Source organism: Antennarius striatus, chromosome 19 (assembly GCF_040054535.1).
Source record: "Antennarius striatus isolate MH-2024 chromosome 19, ASM4005453v1, whole genome shotgun sequence".
NCBI classification, from domain to species: domain Eukaryota; kingdom Metazoa; phylum Chordata; class Actinopteri; order Lophiiformes; family Antennariidae; genus Antennarius; species Antennarius striatus.
Genome location: NC_090794.1, coordinates 2,800,345 through 2,817,371, shown reverse-complemented (window position 1 = coordinate 2,817,371; position 17,027 = coordinate 2,800,345). Strand labels below are relative to the sequence as shown.

General features: G+C 44.9%; 3 protein-coding genes across 4 annotated transcripts; 1 reads left to right on the top strand and 2 right to left on the bottom strand.

Moving 5' to 3' along the window:
- Window positions 1-4,959: 4,959 nt before the first annotated feature.
- On the bottom strand, window positions 4,960-10,602 carry cpsf2 (cleavage and polyadenylation specific factor 2). The gene is made up of 15 exons (XM_068342224.1): window positions 10,462-10,602; window positions 9,921-10,087; window positions 9,663-9,822; window positions 9,453-9,558; window positions 9,233-9,362; window positions 9,036-9,151; window positions 8,684-8,871; window positions 8,299-8,589; window positions 8,042-8,142; window positions 7,512-7,715; window positions 7,279-7,431; window positions 6,979-7,201; window positions 6,399-6,713; window positions 5,951-6,085; window positions 4,960-5,482 (listed from the first exon to the last, which is right to left on the bottom strand). The coding sequence occupies exons 2-15, from the start codon at window positions 10,067-10,069 to the stop codon at window positions 5,390-5,392; spliced, it is 2,364 nt and encodes a 787-aa protein (XP_068198325.1). The 5' UTR covers window positions 10,070-10,087; window positions 10,462-10,602; the 3' UTR covers window positions 4,960-5,389.
- Window positions 10,603-10,754: 152 nt separating this feature from the next.
- LOC137613206 (NADH dehydrogenase [ubiquinone] 1 beta subcomplex subunit 1) lies at window positions 10,755-11,942 on the top strand. The gene is made up of 3 exons (XM_068342226.1): window positions 10,755-10,898; window positions 11,443-11,587; window positions 11,810-11,942. The coding sequence occupies exons 2-3, from the start codon at window positions 11,448-11,450 to the stop codon at window positions 11,844-11,846; spliced, it is 177 nt and encodes a 58-aa protein (XP_068198327.1). The 5' UTR covers window positions 10,755-10,898; window positions 11,443-11,447; the 3' UTR covers window positions 11,847-11,942.
- Window positions 11,943-12,011: 69 nt separating this feature from the next.
- riox1 (ribosomal oxygenase 1) lies at window positions 12,012-16,009 on the bottom strand. 2 transcript variants are annotated; one of them, XM_068342807.1, is made up of 15 exons: window positions 15,896-16,009; window positions 15,550-15,690; window positions 15,313-15,455; window positions 15,042-15,141; window positions 14,782-14,895; window positions 14,434-14,540; window positions 14,235-14,342; window positions 14,100-14,134; window positions 13,803-13,981; window positions 13,078-13,182; window positions 12,841-12,982; window positions 12,637-12,757; window positions 12,428-12,527; window positions 12,274-12,360; window positions 12,012-12,160 (listed from the first exon to the last, which is right to left on the bottom strand). In XM_068342807.1, exons 1-15 carry the CDS (start codon window positions 15,977-15,979, stop codon window positions 12,101-12,103), a joined length of 1,626 nt encoding a protein of 541 aa, XP_068198908.1. In that variant the 5' UTR covers window positions 15,980-16,009; the 3' UTR covers window positions 12,012-12,100. The 2 variants fall into 2 exon arrangements, with proteins under 2 accessions (XP_068198908.1, XP_068198909.1); XM_068342808.1 differs by having other exon boundaries at window positions 12,022-12,160; window positions 12,274-12,353.
- Between the last annotated feature and the right edge of the window lie 1,018 nt (window positions 16,010-17,027).

The following is a 17,027-nucleotide window of genomic DNA, read 5'->3' as shown; positions in this document are numbered from 1 at the left end:
TTCTTATTTCCTAATTCTGCTCATATTCCAGGCGTTTTAAGCGCAATTTTATACTGAAATTCCAAGCAGTACGTCACGTGTGTCGAGGCTGCAAAGGTTGCGTCTCCCGCCTCCGGGGTCACCTTTGCTACCACGGTAACCAGCATGGTTACCTTGCGGCCATCCTGACACCCCGGGTTGACGAAGGCCCGAAACAGCGGCTCGATGTTTACAGCCTCTGCCGCCTAAAGGTCGACGACCTTCACGCTCCCACGCACCAAGGTCGCGGTAATACACGCGTCATGTGTGTGTGTGTGTGTGTGTGTGTGTACAGAGCGTGTACAGTCAGTACAGTGTGAAGAAGTCACCTGCCGTCGCTACGGAGACGCCAAGACTTCTTTTTTTTTTTTTTGCGGGTTTTCAGTGAAGCATCGCAGACGCTGCAGGTTATTAGTCGGGGCTTTCTGAATCCGTTGCCAGGGTTGTCCTTATCCTGCAGCTTGGGTCTTCTGCACAACACACACACACACACACACCGACATGTGTGACTCGTGCCCATGCCAAGGGATTAGCCCCCTCCAGGCCACTGCCCACACAGCAGGCAGGCAATTGGGGGAGCGATGCCAGGGGCCTGCTTACGGAGATTTAGCCGCTTGCTCTACACTCTGGGCTTGGTCAAACATACACACATGGCCTCCTTTAGCGTCTGCAAGACCCGGAGGACGGCCGCCGATCTGCAGCGAGCATAACAATGTGTGGGTGGGAGACCGGGGGGGGGGGGGGTTTAATGCAAGCAGACGTGTGTGTTTTGTGTTAGATGTGGAAGCCAGGTGTGTGTGTGTGTGTGTGTGTGTGACCTCACGATGACGATCGCCGGTGAGTTCCATCACGACGGCGGCTGTTTGAATCGCCGCCCCACCACCCCCCCCACCACCCCCAACCAGCAGGAGATGGAGGAGACAACGTGATCGTCTTGACTTGTGTTTGTTTGTCTCTCTGAATGTTTGTCTGTTTGCCTGAGAGACATTCTCTAAAAGCTGTCAGCGGATTTTTTTTTGTAATATTTTGCGTGGGGGGGTGGGGGGTGTGGGGGGGGGTTGCCAATGAGGAGCCACAGAACAGATGCGCCTTCTGGATCACTTTGTCTCTTTCTGCTTCGTGAGAGAACCATAAATAAGTTCAGGCGGAGGTAGACGTTCAAGGTTCTGCTCATCCCAAACAAGTCCAAGGATGGATGGATGGATGGATGGATGGATGGATGGATGGATGGATGGTTGGATGGATGGGTCGTTAAACCGTCCGACTTTAACTCAGGAGATTGTTGCTCCATTAGATCCCCTACATGGACGTCTTTTAGCCGTGACCGCCGCCGTTCCCTGACGCCGACCTGGTTTTTATAGCCTCAACAACGAGGCTGAGCTCAGCTTAACTAAGCCTGGTCAAGGTTTTTAAAAACACACACACAAAAAAAAAACAACAGACACTCCTTGTGTTTGTGACCGTAAATCTATCTGAGCACGCAGACGTCGCTTCACACATCCAATAATTATCGTGCGGTGGGTCAACCTTGACGAAGGCAGATCCAGATGAAGAACAGTGTGTTCTTTCAGGATGCGGCTATCCGGTGATGGGATGTCCCGTGTGGAAGTGGGGCTGATTCTGCTGACGACAAGGTGACACTACCGCCATCCCATAAACAGATGGAGGGCGGAAGATCTCCAGCTTTGCATCGTTAGAGTACATCTTTCTCAACCTGGCAACCGTCGCCGAGGCCACTTTTTCGCCGACTGTGAGACCTGCTGATTTTACTCCCTGTAGGAGCTCCGCGTCGTGCGGTGGGAGGTTGGGTAGGAGTTGTCGGATGGAGAAGTTATCAGAAACATTGGTTCCTGAAATAATCTGAACGCCCGTGATGCAAATTAAAATAAATAAAAAAAATAAAAAAGCCTTGGAGTTATGATAAGGACGTTTTAGCACCAACAGACATCAAAGCCGAGGCCCCGCCCACTTTGACTCTTTGGTTTCAGCTAATTAAAGTCAGGTTTTATTCTTCTCTGCTGTCTCCATGTTCCTGGTCATGTGACCTCGTCTGCAGCGTGAGAGTCGCTGCGGAACATTCGGTCATGTGCTGAAGCGTGTGCTGGAAGGCATTGTAAGTAAAATTATTGGATGTCATTGCTCAAAGGCGTTACGTTGTGCTGGGTTTTTCCCTAGAAGACACTGCTAGCCATCAACACGTCAGCTCATCCCAAGTGTGAAACGCTGTTTAGCACAGTTTAGCATCATCTGGGGGGAACAATTTTGTAACCGTAGCGACGCGGCCAGCGTCACGCGTGTGCGTGAACGCAAAGCAAACGTGACCAAAAGATGTGAGCGACGCAAGGATGAGAATCATCGACGCAGGACGGGACCATCCGGATATAAATCTGGATTAGTCCCCAATACGGCCCCAGGGCCGGATGTGGCCCGCCTACAATTACGTCGGTATCTTGCGTCCCGCTGCAGGTGGATGCAGGCCGATGTGGTGTTGGCCTCTACACCGAGCTGCACAAAGATGAACCGTCGTGGCGCTGACTCACTCCTCTGGATTCACACTCGTCTTTCCCGGCCTGCGCTTGTTTTTCCACATCGCTTCCCGATGATTCATCGCCGACACGCGGCCCCTCGTGTCACGCCGGGGAAGGCACCCGCAGTTTAGGAGTCACGTCTGCAGGGGTAAACAAGGAGAACTAATCCCCTCCTACCCCTACCCTGGTTTCTGTGTTTGAATTAATGATGGGCAGGGCAGCTCTTGGGGCGGTGTCAGACGAGTCACATCGGATGAGGCCTTTACCTCTGATGTGCCGGGCGGAAAAGAGCACGCCAGCCAGGTTGCATTCTGCTGACTGGCTGAAAACACATGTCAGCCTGAACGCCGAGAGGCCGGAGCCCGAGAATGTGCGTCCAAGAAATCAGATTGTGTGTGTGTTTGTGTGTGTGTGTGTGTTTGTGTGTGAGAAGAATGCACCGTTTGTGACCGACCCCGAGCAAATGAATCCGTCGTGATCCAGTGTCACACACACACATGACGGTGACGGCCCAGCGGGGGATCAGACGCAGGAACGAATCCTCACAACAAAACGCATTGTTTCATCAAAAAAGGAAGAAATAGCAAGCTGTGCTATTATTATGGACGGTGGATAATCTGGCAGCAGGGGGGGGGGTTGTGGATTTGTGAGCATCTCCTTTTTTTTTTTTTTTTTTGTGTGGATCGGTGTGAAGAGCAGTTTGCGTTTGCATAAGAGGATCACCGTGGTAACGTTGTAATTCAGGATTCCTGTTCAGCACCACCTTTTATTGTAGGTCTTGACGGTAAAACCGGCGACTAAAAATACAAAGAGGAGTTTAAATTCCAACACCAGCAAATGTAAAACTTCAGCGGGATGGATGAAGATTTAAAAAAACAAAAACAAAACCCCCAACGTATTCTCAAACAGCTTCCAACCATAAAACAGCGAAGAAGCTCCAAGAATTTCAAAGGGGTCGTGTTTCATTTTCGAAGCTGCTGGTGCATCATGGGATTTTTTTTTTTTTTTTTTTTTTTGGTGCCTTATGTTTGAATATTGTGAGGTTTCATAGAAATCCATCCCCTTTCCACATTATTACATTGATGTCATTGGCATTAAGTGGTCTGCTTAGCGAGCAGACCGGGAATTCAAAAGGGATTAAACTCATTCATCCTCCAATCCACACAGATGAATGGCGACGCACGACCGGCCGAGATGCTTCTGAGTAAAGCCCTCCTGCCAGAGAGTACAGTGTGTGTGTGTGTGTGTGTGTGTGTGTAGGGGGCAGGTTGGGGATTTATGATGTGACAGGACAGCCTTGGAAAAGGAGGGATGGGGAAGCACTTGTTGAGTCAGGATGCAGTTCTCTTCCTCGCCTCCAGGGGGCAGCAGAGCGGGGCCCCGCGCTCCGAGGCTTAGCCGCTCGTTACATTAAAACGGGCTTCTGTGACAGAGTCAGCATTATGAGAGCTAAGAGGATTAGCTGATGGACGGTTCTGGCGGTGACGGTCAATTATCAAAATGAAAAGTAGTGACTGGGCAGAGCTGGTGGCTCCTCTCCCTCCTCTTCATCATTCATCATCTTCTGTCTGTCGGGTTACTGAGGTTCAGGAGGGGCCGGGAGGAAATAAACAGACAACCCGGTGTGTTTCTGGACACGGAACTTTTTTTTTTTTAGTGTGTGTGTGTGTGTGTGTGTGTGTTTGTCTCTTTCTCTGTGAGCCACGGATTAAAAAAGAGCATTTAAATTTTAATGTTTCTAAAGTGCAAAACTGTACGTTATGCAACTGCATAAAAAAATAAAAATAAATAAATAAACAGCCCGCGCTTCAGCTCAAGTCCAACTCCTCCAGCCACGTGCATGAACACACACACACACACACACACACACACACACACACACACACACACACACTTGTGAGGCCTCCTCTGATTGCTTAACAGGCTATCAGTGTGGGTTGATGACGTGTCGCCTGCAGGCAGGGGTGTGTGTATTTGTGTGTGTGTGTGTGTGTGTGTGTGTACATTCTGCTGTTAAGGATCTACCTCAGCGGTGGGGGGGGAAAGAAAACAAACCTCTGAGCAGTTTCATTATTTTTTTCTTTAACCTGTCAGGGAGGTGAACCGAATTGTGCGCTGGGAAATAACGACCTAACATATAAAGTGGAGGAGGGGGGCAGTCTTGGCACTCCACAGTAGGGGGGGGGGGGGTCACCAGTGGGTTGGAGCAGGTTGGATGTGAGGCTGATCCAATACGGATGAGAATGTCTCCATCTGGTGTCTCCGCAGGAACAGGTGCGCCTGCTAGTAAATCAAACGCACCTAGAATGCTACGGAGAGCCACGCCCCCCAGCCAGGAGGCCCCGCCTACTAATTTTTAAATTTCCTAACTTGAAGAATCAATCTAAATACAGGATGATTCTGGTTTGAAGGACGCAACAGATTTATCCTCCAGCATCTCATACGAACTTTGAACTCAGACATTCCAAACAGAACCCAGCCCTACCTGTGGACACCTGAAACACAGCCACAAAAGTGACCCTTATTTGAAAAAAATAAGAGTTTAATGACAAAGATCGAGGAGAAATGCTTCTATCCACGGATTCATGATGTGACTGTAGATTAGAAACAGGGTCAGGGGGGATACGAGTCAGTTCAGGAAGAGACGTTGGTCCAGGAAGGGGGGGGGGGGGAGACACCTCCTCGCTTTCTGGAGGGAGACTGATGATAAAAAAAACAGGCAAACTACAAAAGGGAAAATGTACAACAAGTTCTGCTGTGAAACAGCCGGAGGTGGAGGTGAGCTCGTCTCCTGTGGGCGAAGTCTCGTCTGTGGCGCTCTTCTGGCGTCGTCGCCGCCGCCGTTACACCACGGCGTACTGCTGATACAGCAGCTCCCGGATCTTATAGTAGTCGTCACACAGGCAGCCCTCCAGGCCGATGCGCCCGGCCTCCGTCTGGACAAAGAGCACAGAGACGGGCGGGGGTCACCTCAGAGCCTGAACACGTTTCAGTTTTAAACGAAACGAACCACAAAACTAAAACAACTGTTTTTTTGTTTTTCTCTAGACTTCATAGTCAGGCTGTATTTGTTCATCTTTCTTTTTAATGTCACACTTTGATTTTCAGCTAAAATGTCGAAATAAAACGAGCATAAACGACCTTTTACCTTCCAGAAAAGGATTTTCGGAACAGGTGAAAACAGATTTTTTGATGCAGAGATGAAACTTTCCTCCTCAGACATGTTTAAATCCTTCAAACATCTTCAAATGTAAGGGATTTTTTATTTTTTTTTATTTTAGAATTTTACATTCTTTAACTTTCACTGAAACATACCAGCTCGTCACTTAGGTTTAAAAATATGAATGAAAGCAGAATGAAACGTCGTTTTCATCGCAGGTTCGCTTCAGGCGGAGAGAACTCACCCTGCGGACGGCCACCATGTTGTTACACACCAGCACCCCCCCCACGAACTCCGCCTGGATGCCCTCTCTGAGCAGAACCTGCTTGAAGTCGGACAGACGCGGCTCGTTGATGAACACCGACTGATGTCCTGGAATCTGGAGGAAGAACGGAGGAGAACTTTTTACACATTCGACTCACAGACACGACTCCGTCTGACCTTCACCGAGCAGAAATCAAATCTGCGCTCAGGTCGTGTTTGACGAGGAACGTTTGTGACATCATCACTAGATTGGATGCACATCGGGCTGCGCCGATTCCGTTTGACGGGCACTCCGGAGATGAAAAATTCCCGCATAATTATACATGTTTGGATTTTTTTTTTTAAACTGACTCAAAGCCGGATGAAAAGAATCTTAAACCTCGTGGTATCATAGCAACAGTGCGTCTGTGAAGTCCCCTCCCCGTTACCTCGTGTGGGGGCAGCGGCTCCAGGGTGGGAATGACGTCGCTTTCTTCCGACATCTCCTTCTCGTCCTCCCCGAACAGGTTCTTCATGGCGCGCTGCGCCGCCACCGCCGTGGCGTTGTGCTCCACGCCGATCTCGGGGGTGGTGTCCATGGCCGTCTCGCCGTCCTCCACCTCCTCTCTCACCCCCTCCTCCAGCATCACCCCCATGTCCACCTTCACCACGCGCATGTCCAGCACGCCGTCGATCCACGCCAGCTCCGTGTCTTTGGCTTTGCAGAACTGCAGCGAGCTCACCAAGGAGTCTTTCAACCGCACCTTCATCGCAAGACGAGACGAGATGAGGAAAATGCACCCCCACCACCACCCCCACCCCGTCAAGGATGACTGCTTATAAGCTTCTGCTGTAATTATTGCTGAGTAAATCAACCTTGCAGCAATGAATTCCTCGGATCATTTACCAGGAAGTTGTAAAAAATAAAAATAAAAAAGATCTGACAAAGACAAATTGATCAAGTTTTTCTCTCATTTCACAGCTAAATATTTAGATTTATGAACAGAATCAAACTTCTCCGACTCCTACCTGGTAGATGTGTGTTTCGCTGGTGGCGTCTATCGTCTCCTGGAGTTTGGGGGTGTACACTTTGATATCCTTGCTGAACGCCTTGCAGGACTCGGCCAGGTCCAGGCTGGCTTCGGGCGGCCCGTGAACGATCACCAGCTGCCTGGGCTTCATCTGGTTGATGATCTTTTTGATAGAATCGCCGTCGGATCGACCTTCGTAATCGATGTACGTCACCCTGGCTCTGCGGAAAACAGGAAGTGCCCTTCGATCAGCGACAGCAGCTCGTTTTTGAACGCGCAGATTCAGAGGGAAACCAACCTGATTTCGAGATTTTCCATGTTGGAGATGCATTTGGTGGGAAGGACGGAGAGATCCTGGTCCATGGGCTCGTCGCCGTTGGTCAATCCGGATTCCAGTTTGCTTTTCTCCTCCTCTGTGGCCTGTAGTTCAGGGACCAGGAACTCCTCCAGCCTGCAGACAACCAACAACATTATTATTATTATTATTATACTGCCGTTTCCATCCGTTCACAGGCATCAACACCACGTCACCTGATGATTTCCCCATACTCGTCCCATTTGATTCTCTCTTCGTGCGTGGGGAACATGGGATAAGACTTTTTGGCCTGTTTGAAGAAGCTGCCCTTGCGGCTGCCCTCGGCCTTCATCATCAGGTCGTGGTGTTTGGTTTTCACCGCCGTCGGCTGGTCCAGATCGTCGTCCAGATCGCTCTCGTCGCTGGAGTCGACATCCACCCTGAGTGAAGTAAATAACAACTGTGTTTGCCTGATCCCGGAGGAGAAAAACCCATGTTTATTCAGCTGCGGAGTATAAATGTTGTCTTATTGCATTATGACTCATCTTTCATGTGTAGATTTCCATTTGAATAGTCTGTTTAAGACGAGCCATTTAGAACAGCATTTGCATTTCTGCTGTTTTTATTTCCACACGATTCTATATTTTAAATCATAAGCAGGAATATTAAATAAATCAAAAGTTTTCTTATAAAGCGACACTCAAACCAGACATGTAACTGTTTGGCACCCGGTTTAAAATGTGTTTCAAGTTCTATCGGGACTTACTCTTTTGCTTGTTCAAGCTTTTTTGCCACTTCTTTCTTTATTTTATCTTTCTCCAGGTAGTCTTCAAGCTCTTTTCCTTCAAGCTTCACCCTTTTCTTCACCTTTAATAATGAGAAAAGGTGACAGATGGATATAGGGCGCACCACAGCTGGGTTTGAATGTGAGAGATGGGAGATTCCCCTAAGGGTAAAATGTTTCAAGAACACATAAATCAAAATCCTGTCAGGGTAAACTGACTTAATAACCGTCCGTCTCACCTCCAGGTCCAGCATCTTCTCTCCTGGGTTGTCGATGAGGTAGCGGGCGAGGGTTCCAGGTGTGGTGCGGTACGTCAGGATGACAGAGTTTTTGGCCTCTTGGCACCAATGGATGAAGAGTTCTCTTGAGAAGCCGGACTCGAGATCGGGCTGGCTGCACAGCACCACCTTGGGGCTGGGCACCCGGGCCAGATCGGCCAGACTGTGGCACAGGGTCAGGTGACGGAACTGGAACGGGTTGTTTCTCTTGTCTTCGAAGCACCTCATGAGCTTATCGCTCATCCACTCCACCTGGAGACGGACAACAGATCTGATTCAAACACTGTAAATTAAACCTCAAGAAAATGTAGAAATCTTGTGAATTATAAGTCTTTATGCGTCATACCTGAGACTTGGAGAACTCCACCACGTTATAACTGACGTTGTTCAGCAGCGCTAGAGGATAAACGCCTAGCCCAGCATCTTTCGTCCTCCAAATCTGATCGAGGAGCTGAGCCAGCTCCAACACGCGACCAGCCGTATCCACGGCAATCAGGACGTTACCGTCACCGCGAAGTGTCTCCATGACGTTGGCTGTGGTCATGGTAGAGAAAGTGGCATTAATATTGTAGCTTTGGATTGGATCTAAAACTCATGATCACATTCTTCGTTAGTTTTGACCACCAGGACAAGATGATTAGACTTATTTAAATGTTTATCACTGTTATTAAGTGCACACATTATTGTAGATTACTCACTAAGCAGCATCTCATCTCTTTGTTTGCGACGTGGCTGTACATATGTAGCATTGAATGAATCCGTTATCAGCAAGGAAGGACGACTAATGCTCTCCAATGTGCAGCCATTCAGGTGGCTAGAATAGAGAAAAAAGGGTAAAATAAGGGTGTGCACTAACAGCTAAACACTGTCATATGAATGTGTTGTCTGTGCTCACATCTCTCTTTTGTGGTTGAAATCCACAGCATAAACAACCTCTTCCTCCCCGTCTTTCACAATTTTCCAAATGGTGCCCCCGATCATGTGACCAGCCGGGAGAGGAGTGATGGAGAGGCCATGCCCTTTTCCTGTCAGGTGGAAAGAAAGATCCGAAACACTTAATGAGTAAAAAAAAAACCAAAACACACCTAAAGCGCAACAGTTTCAAAGTAACTCACCTTTCAGATTAACAATCTGAGAGTACTTCAATTGCTGGATTTTATCAAAAGCGCAGTCCACGTCATCAAGAGTGAACAGTGTGAATTCTTCACTGTTATTCCGGGACTAAGTGAAAGGAAATGACCAAAACAGTACTGTTAATCACTCAATCGAGGTCTGTTCATAAATAACTTGATAAACACATGACGTTTCCCTCACGTCCTCCTTACCTGATACAGATCGTACATGAACATCTGGCCCATCTTGTAGACAGGGATGGTAGCATAGATAGTGCAGTTTAAACCCAGTTTGCCCACAGCATACGGCAGAGCGCCCAGGTGAATGGGGTCAGGGTGGGACAGGAGCACAGCATCGACCTGATGAACGTACCTGGATGGGGGAAATACACACACACACACACACACACACACACTGACTGAAATCGATACTCACACGGATCGATGATACCAAATTCAAACAGCACTTACCGTTTCATAGCTTCGATGATTTCCATCGAGAAGTTCTCATCCCAGCCGCAGTCAAGGAGGAAGCGGAATTCATCCACCTGCAGCAGGTAGCAGAGAGCCGACTCTTCTTGGACACCTGACACCGCCGTCAGCTTGATAATGGAAGTCATCTTTCCTCAGTTGTAAAGCTGGAAAATTATAACGTGTACAACTTTAAATTGATCCTAAAATCATTAAAAAGTTGTCCTGCGTGGTTTCTTTGCAGCTTCAGTTACAAGTTAGCATACAAAACAACTGAACTGAACAAAGAAAATTAACAAATATTGTTCCAAAGTCATCTGAAATTATGATGTAAAACAGGATCGGACAGTGTAGAACATGCAAAGTTGATCCAAAAGGAGGAAAATCGAAAGTAAACACAGAGTTCTAGCTAGCCACGGCTAATTTTTGTTAATACAACATGGGAACATATTACCCGGCAAACTCCGTCCACTAGCATGCTAACTACGTCTTATCCTGTGAGTGCAAATGATATGGAACGACAATTTTATCTGCAACGTACCATTAAATATGAGATATATTTGATCATAGATGTCCAGTCGAAACATATACACAATATGTAAATTTTCTATCCTCCCCAAATTAAGACATTTTTGCTTGCTTTTGAAGAACACACTTCGCTAGCAAGGATGTTAGCCGCATCATTAGAGGTCAAAGGTGAAAGGGGCGTACCAAGTGTAGAGGTAGCCAATGTAAGTGAATTTATAAAAACAACAAAACGACTCTACCGTGCAGTTTATCAACAAATCCGGTTAAGATAATTAATTATTTTGTTTCAAGATACAAATAATTCTGCGATATGAAACACGGATATAAAATTTGTGGATTTTTTTTTTTTTGTCAAAAACGGAGCCCTACGTATTTTCACAGTTGGTAGACTCCAATGCCCTCAGTCCGGTACATGGGGAGCTGGAGGCCACGGCTCGGTGTAAACACAAGGTAATATTTAAGCTAAATTTCAACGTATGGTGTCGTTATTGTCGGTTTCTGTCGCCATAACACGATACGTCAACTGTTCTAAACGCAGGTAATCAGCACTGAACGGAAAAAGCCATACTACAACCCGAAATGTGTTGCTAATGCTAGGTTGCTACTGCTAGATTAAGGCAGTTGCCACTCTTGACTTCGCTAAGCTAACACTAACTGGGATCAGAAGGTATCTTTACATGTTTACTACCGTTATTTGCAACCATTATCAGCATTTTAGCTCTTTTTATCCGTTGCCGAATTATTTATTTATTTACTATCAATTATTTATCTGACAGCGGTTAATCGTGTCCACAAAAACAAGAGACGCAAAAAATGAAAATGAAAACTTGTCCTCAGCTATCAGCTGTAGTTGTGTTAGTGCAGGTTTGTCAGCTGTTGAAATAGCAGCTAGAAGCTTCATTCATTTTATGATCTCCACATGCAGTGGTTGTTCGCTGTAAATTGCTTAATTGTTAGTTTTCTACTTATTTTGCTTATTTTACATGTCTTACAGGAACTATGTTTAACCTCGCAAGGCTCGTTCGTGACCACTGGGTGAACACCTTGGTGCCCATAGGCTTCGTAATCGGTTGTTACCTTGACAGGCAGCAGGATGGGTATCTGACAGCCTACAGGAATAAAAGTCTTCTGTACGGCAGGTAAGAATAATCAGTCTTCTACCTTGAAATGTCAAATAGTTCCGCTTTGGGACCCATATCAGTGCAGTTTTGTACCAGGAAGAAGTCAGCCTTTAGTTTTATGCATTTTGACCAATCAATTTGTCACCAATAATAGGAACGCAGCTAAGTGCATTTGAAAACATGTAATCATACATCAGGGTAATTTCTGATGTGTATCTTCCTATCTGTTGTTTTCTTTAGGGAGCTGAAACCTGGAGAAGAGGTGACATGGAAGTAAAGCCTTGACCTGTCGGCACATCTGTTTTCATGTTGGATGTTCCAGTAGTCTGTAATAAGTAATATCAGCTGTTAATAAAAATGTTTTTTCCCCAAATTGGGTTTCTTATTTGAATTTGGTTGCAGAAAACACTACAGTTTTATTTTAAAAAATTGATTTATTTGAAACTGGACTGGTCATGATGACAAACAGTAAAGCTCACAAAGTCCCAGAAGTGTTTTCTACTAAAAGATCTTTTTTTGAATCTTCTGCCACTACAGAGGCTCTGCAGTATGGATAATCCCCTTTTCAAACAGCAGCTCAGCCAAAGCAATCTGAGAGAAAAAAAACCCACACGAGTAAACCAGTGAGAAGAAAAACAGTGAATAGAACATTCAAAATTGTCCACGGTTATGAAATAAATGATGTGCATGATCTTTAAACATACCCTGTCCTCTGCAGAATCACACGGGAAACTTCCTACTGTTAAAAATTTGGGATATGTCTGGATAAGAAGCTCCATGGCATCTATGTGCTGAGAGGGAAAAATAATCATTCTGTTATCCGCAAAACATTTAATTCACACAGATCCAACAGCCTACCTCTGTTTTTATTTCCAAACTCTTGAGCTCCTCTTTGTGGAACACTCTGGAGTTGTCTGTCGTGTAGTAAAGCTGAACTTCTTCGCCATCGCTGCATAACCTGGGATGAGAAAAAGCTCAGTTCAAATCGACAGGAAGTAATCACGACGTCACATTTCTGCTTCCTCCGTGTTTCTACTAGTCCATTTCGAATGAGTGTGAAATGCCACCTGGCAAATCCGGCACGCAGCAGCCTGACTCTGGTCTGGGTGGTGATTTGTGAGCCAACGTCCGTGGCGCGTCCTTGTTCCCACCTGGTTGGTGCTCCTTTCACGCTGCTGGCCAGTTCCTCTGTGGGGGATGAGTAAAATGAATGAGTCAGCAAAGTCAAACTACTTTTATTTCCCGCAAAATCGGTGCATCCATTCGGACACCTGATGTGAGCAGGGGAGGAAGGCAGTCGTGGAGGAAGTCTCGAGCTTTCTGATCCACGGCGGCATCAACCGGAGCATAATTCGCCAGCTTGGTCATGAGACACTCGATTTGTGAGAAGAATTTTTTCCTGCGTGGATCGTCCTGAAAGAATATAAACTTGGGTCATTTAGTTTTGAAAAAACAAAACAAAAAAACAACAAGGCTGAGGAGGAGCGCATAAAAAATAACTTTATTACCTTGTCAGAGTTCTGTACTCCCATGTATGTCAGGTAGTCCAGAGGTAAGCCCCGTCGGAACTCCACGTCTTCCTCCATTGCTATTTCCATTGCTGCTGGAACCACCTGAAGAGGAGCGGTTACGTGGAAATGTAGTAAAAACACATGAATTTACAAACCGGATTAGCACTTTTGTCACTTTCACAAAATATTATGCTCCTGATGTCGTATAGCATCGTAATAACAAGCAAATTACTTTCATTTTTTTAATATTCAGATATCAGAAACGCTCTTCAGGCTAACTTTTCAACTATTCAGCTCAGTCTAAAACCAAATATCTGTTGCTGTGGCTTCAAACACTAAAAGTAGCATCCCTGTTCACACACACACACACACACACACACACACACACACGTTTTAATGCTGCTCCGTGTAAAGAAAGAAAAGGTTCCGCCCATTGTTAGTGCTTAGCTTTCTGAACAGCACCTCTGCCTTCAACTCTAGTTATTTAAATTAAAATGGAAACTGGCATTCTGAAGGGCTCCTATGCTAGAACGCATTCATTACTGTAGGATTTTTGAATTTCACAGTCAACAGGTTACAACAATAATCACAGCTGGGTTGTTTCATGGACTGTGAAATCACTTGTATATTATAATAAAAATAACTGACTTCTTTAATGTACTTTGGCCCCACTTTTCTGAACCATAGAGACTCCCGTTTCGACCCAAATAAGAGTCTGTTACCTTCTGGAGCAGATCCCCCCAGCTGTTCTTCTGGTAGGAGGATATTGTGATGTGGAGGGAGTGGGTGTCAGGGAGGCATTCTCCCTGGTGGATGAATCCCCGGGGGAAATAGAGGAGGTCGCCGGCTTCCAGCAACACCTCCATTATCGGCTTCCCGATTTCCGCCTGGTCAAAATTTGCTGGAGAGAAAACGCAGAAGCATCTTTTTTTTAAAAAAATGATGAATCATTTTAGAACTTTTTTCACCACCGTTTGTTAACAGACATGTGACGCCAGGAATTCTTTTTTTAAACTTACGACTCGAGAACACAGGCAAGACCTCATCTGCTGTCCTAAGAAAACACAAGAACAAACAGCTTTATTTTGTTTCTTGATCATTTGTCTAATTAAAACAGTTAAATTAGGATTATATTGCTCCTTGGTGTGTCCCACCTCGGGTTGTACACTCTCCAGTGTTTCTTTCCCTCCAGCTGAACCACAAACGCTTCAATGTCGTCGTAATGTGGAGCAAATCCTTGTGTTCCAGGTGGTGTCAGGTATCTGAATAATAAAAAAAACAACAACGGATATTTAAATAGAAGGATTCAAATACGTTTCCCAGACGGAGTGCGGTTTCCAAATGTTTACCTACATGTTGGCTCCGGCCATGCTCCCGAAGTGCTCCTGGAGGATGGACAGCACATTCCACACTGTTGAGGAAAAAGCCTGGGGATTCAGCATGCGGAGGGAGCAGCCGTTCTGAGAGAGAGGATGCACTGATTGGGTCAATGCTCTAAAACAAATCACCTCTTATCTCTAGCATAGAGAAGCTAAAATTAGCACATGGTTTGATGCATGAAAATAAATCCAACTGCTTTTACTGAAGGTGCAGCTGGAATATCTGAAAGTATATGGGAACTGCTGCACAGACAACAAAGATTGTGATACCAGAAAGAATTGTATGAGAAAGAAATGTATGCTGAATACTGATGGCTGTTACCTCATAGAAGTCCCACACAGTGAAGGGCAGAGCTCTGCCTGGAGGGTTGTGCGTTTTCCTCGTGCCGTCAGTGTAACTCGTGACATCCAGGTTCACTCCGTACTGAACGTCCTCCTGAGAAACAATGACGAGACGTCACCCATTATGTTAATTCAGTTCACATTAATTTGTTGTGTGTAAATTGGGAAGAAATAACACGACAATGATAGCATTCATAAACCAGAACAGGATGCGTTATGGGTAATGTTTGACATCCTCACCTGTCTTAATATGCGATCAAACTCCGCTGTAGAAAACAGTCCCTTGTAGTAATTTGGATTATTACGTTTGACGTAAACTGGCTTCTTTTCCCACGTTTCCCTGAGGATGGGACACAAATATGTGCAGTTGAATAATGTACACCAAAAGAAAAAAAACAAACATCAAAATTGGACATTGATTGAGCAAACATTGATTGATTTAAAGCTAAACACTGTGAAACCAGTATGATCCAAGTGTTCCTGCAGCATGCACAAAAACACTCATCCACACCTGAAGAAGGACTTGGCAGGAACGGGGCTGATGAGCCACTGGAACAGTCTGCTCGCTCTCTCCCTGCTGTTGTTGACTTCAGCCAGGCCTGAGAGGAAAACATGAAGATCCTCAGCGTCTCCACTGCCAGGGTCCTCCTGCATCTGAAGCATCAAGAACCACATGTGAACGGCACACAAAACACACAGCCTAGATTCAGAATCACAGCTAACATTTCAGACATGGTTATGAACTTACTTCAGTCGTTTCCATAAGGCTTTCTTCTTTCTGTGCAGACTTTATGACTTTCTTTCCTGTCTTCTTCTTGTTGGGTTTTGACTGAGTTTTAAGTGTGCTGATCTTACTGACTCCATTTTTCCTTTTCTTCTTATGCGACACCTTGAAAAATTATAAATTAATTACACGGCGTATTTAATTATTTAATTCAGGCTACAAAGACAGGAAAAAACAAGAATGAACGTAGAAATACGAAAATAATCCTGATTTGATCAGCAGGTCTGTGTTAGTTTGTGTGACGTGCAGCGGTGGCAGACATTATTAATCACACAGACACTAGATCGATATCTGATAAATCAATATTTACCAGCAGTGATGCCTTCTTAGGAGGAGGCGAGTCTGAAGAAAGCGTTTGATACAACGCTAAAGCAGACATGTGTTTTCTCTCCATTTTTCCAGTTATACGTCATCATCCTGCGACTGCTGGAGCTTCTACATCTAAACCGCTATTTCTTACACGTTTATTCTGTAATGAGATCACTACTGCCCCCAGTGACGTGTATGACGAATTACATGATTACGGCAAAAAAAATAATAAAATAACGGTAGTTCTGGCTTGCTATCGGTAAATTAAACTTTATTTAAATGACTAAAAATTAAACTTTAAATTTATCCTTTGTTTCAATTACATAGGAAGAATATTTAATAAATCTATTTAATTATATTAAATAGTCATTAGTTCATACTGCGTGATGTCTGGTATTTCTGTATAACGTCTGTATGGTTATTTTTAATTTTAAATTAATTTAATTTTATACACTGTTATAATCCCCGAAGGGAAATTAAGAAAGTCATTAAAGTCATTTTTGTTGGTTTGTGTGCTCTTGTAATGCAACTTTCCACATGATCATAACTTGTTTTTAATGATGTTCATTAAATACATTTGTAGAACTACAGGTCCCCCTGTGTGTGTGTGTGTGTGTGTGTGTGTGTGTTTGTGTGTGTGTGTGTGTGTGTGTGTGTGTGTGTGTGTGTGTGTGTGTGTTTGTGTGTGTGTGTGTGTGTGTGTGTGTGTGTGTGTGTGTGTGTGTGTAGGGGCCTGATCATATACGTGTGTGAAAGTAATTTTTAAAAAGTAGGAAAAAAATTATTTCCCTGAGGATATAAATAAAATCTATCTCTTGTTCTTCTCCTTGTTCTTCTTCTTGTTCTTGTTGTGCTTGTTCTTGTTCTTCTTGTTCTTCTTCTTGTTCTTCTTTTTGTTCTTGTTCTTGTTCTTGTTCTTCTTCTTCTTGTTCTTCTTCTTGTTCTTGTTTGAATGTGATTGAAGTGTTTTTGCAAAAAAATGTTCCTCTTCTGAAGCACTTTAGTGCTTTCATCTCATGTAAAATTGTAAAATGTTTGAATGTGATTAAAGTGTTTTTGCAAAAATCAAAAAATCTTCTTGTTCTTCTTGTTCTTGTTCTTCTTGTTCTTCTTGTTCTTATTTATTTATTTAT